This window comes from Triticum aestivum, chromosome 5B, assembly GCF_018294505.1.
Source record: "Triticum aestivum cultivar Chinese Spring chromosome 5B, IWGSC CS RefSeq v2.1, whole genome shotgun sequence".
NCBI lineage: Eukaryota > Viridiplantae > Streptophyta > Magnoliopsida > Poales > Poaceae > Triticum > Triticum aestivum.
The window spans coordinates 490,798,821-490,801,209 of record NC_057807.1 but is presented as its reverse complement, the minus strand read 5'-3'; the positions used below and the strand labels follow the sequence as shown (position 1 = coordinate 490,801,209).

General features: G+C 50.0%; 1 protein-coding gene across 1 annotated transcript; it reads left to right on the top strand.

The window, feature by feature from the left end:
- The first annotated feature begins 6 nt into the window (after positions 1-6).
- Positions 7-2,150, top strand: LOC123112722 (sister chromatid cohesion 1 protein 3). The gene has a single exon (XM_044533795.1). It carries the CDS (start codon positions 29-31, stop codon positions 1,946-1,948), a length of 1,920 nt encoding a protein of 639 aa, XP_044389730.1. The 5' UTR covers positions 7-28; the 3' UTR covers positions 1,949-2,150.
- The last annotated feature ends 239 nt before the right edge of the window (positions 2,151-2,389 follow it).

Here is a 2,389-nt window from a genome sequence, read left to right as displayed (position 1 = left end):
CTCCCTCCCTCCCCACCAGGCCGCAGCCATGTTCTACTCCCACTCCGTCCTGGCTCGGAAGAGCCCGCTGGGCACGGTGTGGATCGCCGCGCACCTCGAGCGCAAGGTCAACCGGACGCAGATCGACGGCGTCGACGTCCCCTCCTACGCGGCGTCCATAATGGACCCAGAGGTGCCCATCGCCCTCAGGCTGTCGGGGCATCTCCTCCTCGGGCTCGTCCGCATCTACTCGTGGAAGGTGAACCACCTGTTCCAAGATTGCAACCGGATGCTGAGCGCGGTCAGGACCGCCTTCGCCTCCATGGAGGCGATAGATCTGCCGGTTGACGCGGACCGTGCTCCGTTCGAGGTAATCACTCTGCCGGAGACCTTCAGCCTGGATGACTTGAGCCTTGATGATGCGATTCGTCAGATGGATACGCCGGATCGTCATCGGCGGACCTCTGATCAGATCACCTTGTCTGGAGAAGGGTATGTGATGATCACCCTTGACGAGGATGGTGGAGCAGAGTTCACGTCTCCTGCTGGTCGATCTTCAGGATTTGAGCCTGAACAGCTTGAGCAGGAGACGTTCCCTCCGTTTCCTGAGGATATCATTTCTGCAGATCCTCCTCTGCAAGGCAGTTTTTCAGTGAACCCTATCAATGGGCACCGAGATACACCAGAAATATTGCGCCGAGCGACTGACAGTGCGTCAAGGTTTGAAGATGTTATTGATGGCGGTGACCCCATGGATGAAGATCCGTCGCCGTTCATAGAAAAGGTTACCACGCCACCAGCAATGCACTCACCTTTATCCCCTGTGCTTCGGACATCCATTCCCAATGTTCCAACACGTATCAGCCATGAGCTTGTTGAAGAAGATGAAGAACCAGCAGGTGACGCTGGACTCTTGGCACCTGTAGCATTTGTCCTTGAACCATCTCCACCACCTCAAGCACAAGGTAACAGGCGAAGGAGAAGGGCGAATGTACAGGAGAAGAGGAGAAGGCCTATAATTGATGAGGAAATCGTGCTCCCCAATGATTATATGAGTAATCAAGTTGATGGCATTGAGCTAGGTAGGCTGGCTCGCAGGAGGAAGATACTGCCCCATACAGCAGTGGATGTGTGGAGGTTCAACAGGATAAGCCAAAAGGACAGCCTTTTTTCTGAACCTCTGGTGCAAGGAATGTGTAGCGATCTTCATAAAGCTTATGAGGGGAACTACCCTCGTGTGAGTGACTCTGATGCTCAGCCTGCCGATGTTGTGAATGTTCGTGACTCTGATGCTCAGCCTGCCGATGCTGTGATTGTTCGTGACAAGGATGCACCTACAAGAAATGCAGATACACAGGAGCCTGAACCTCACCTCACCTTGAATTCTCTAGGAAATGGAGAGGCAACACCATTTGATTCACCACCTGAGCTCCCTCGCTTCTCTCCACAAAAGGATCTATCTCCAGTAAGAGAAGAAGAACACACCCCTTTTGAAACCCCTGGTCGAAGTGGAACCCGGCGGTCTGGACTTGGAGGAACTGGTGCTACTGTACCACTAACACATTGCAGTTCTGCATCACTTGGAAAAAATACTATTGAATCTCATTTCCCATTCGGTACTGACGATCTTGATGAAGATCTACCGGGGTTTCCTGGGCTCATGAATACCCCTAGCATGATATCCAGTGCGGGTACCAGCACCACAGGATTAGGCAGCATCATGTCTACCAGGACAAGGGCTGCCGCCCAGTACTTCAAAGGTATGATGTCTTCAGCCACGTCAGAAGACCAGCCAGGGAAATTCAGTTTAAGCAGAATCTTGGACGGGAGGACAAAGAAGCAAGCTGCAAGCATGTTCTTTGAAACATTGGCCCTGAAGAGCTATGATTATATCGATGTCCATCAGGAAGAAGCGTATGGCGATATTTCAGTTTCGGTTAGACCGTCACTCTCGAGCGCTAAACTTTGAACGACTCTGTTTCCCTTCAGTTCAATTAGACTATTTTCTTTTGCTTTCCTGGCCTGTGTAATATCAGTCCTGGTTTAGAATAGTGCTATGTTACTTATGCCTTCTAAGCTTCGTGTAATATTTGGTGTGTATCTCAGTTTGTCTCAGTTCTGTTCAGAACCTGGAAATGCTAGTGTGAGTGGAGCTGAAGGTGTTTTGTATACATTGTAATCTGTTTCAACCCTCCTTGTCTTTGCACCTGTGCTGAGCTACCGACGTGTGATTTTGTTGGTTGATTTTTTGCTGTGTGACTGGTGTTGCCTATGGGAAGGAGGGAGTTGAATATTGATTTAGCTTTAGCACATGAATTTAATTCTTTTGGTATAATTCAGATTTATCAGTCAATTTGATTGCTGACACCGTTCAGGTTAGAGCCTAAGCACTTGCACCTTGCCTTCATGT

Excerpts from the sequence above, each read along its gene's own strand:
- LOC123112722 (XM_044533795.1), top strand. The coding sequence starts at position 29 with ATGTTCTACTCCCACTCCGTCCTGGCTCGGAAGAGCCCGCTGGGCACG.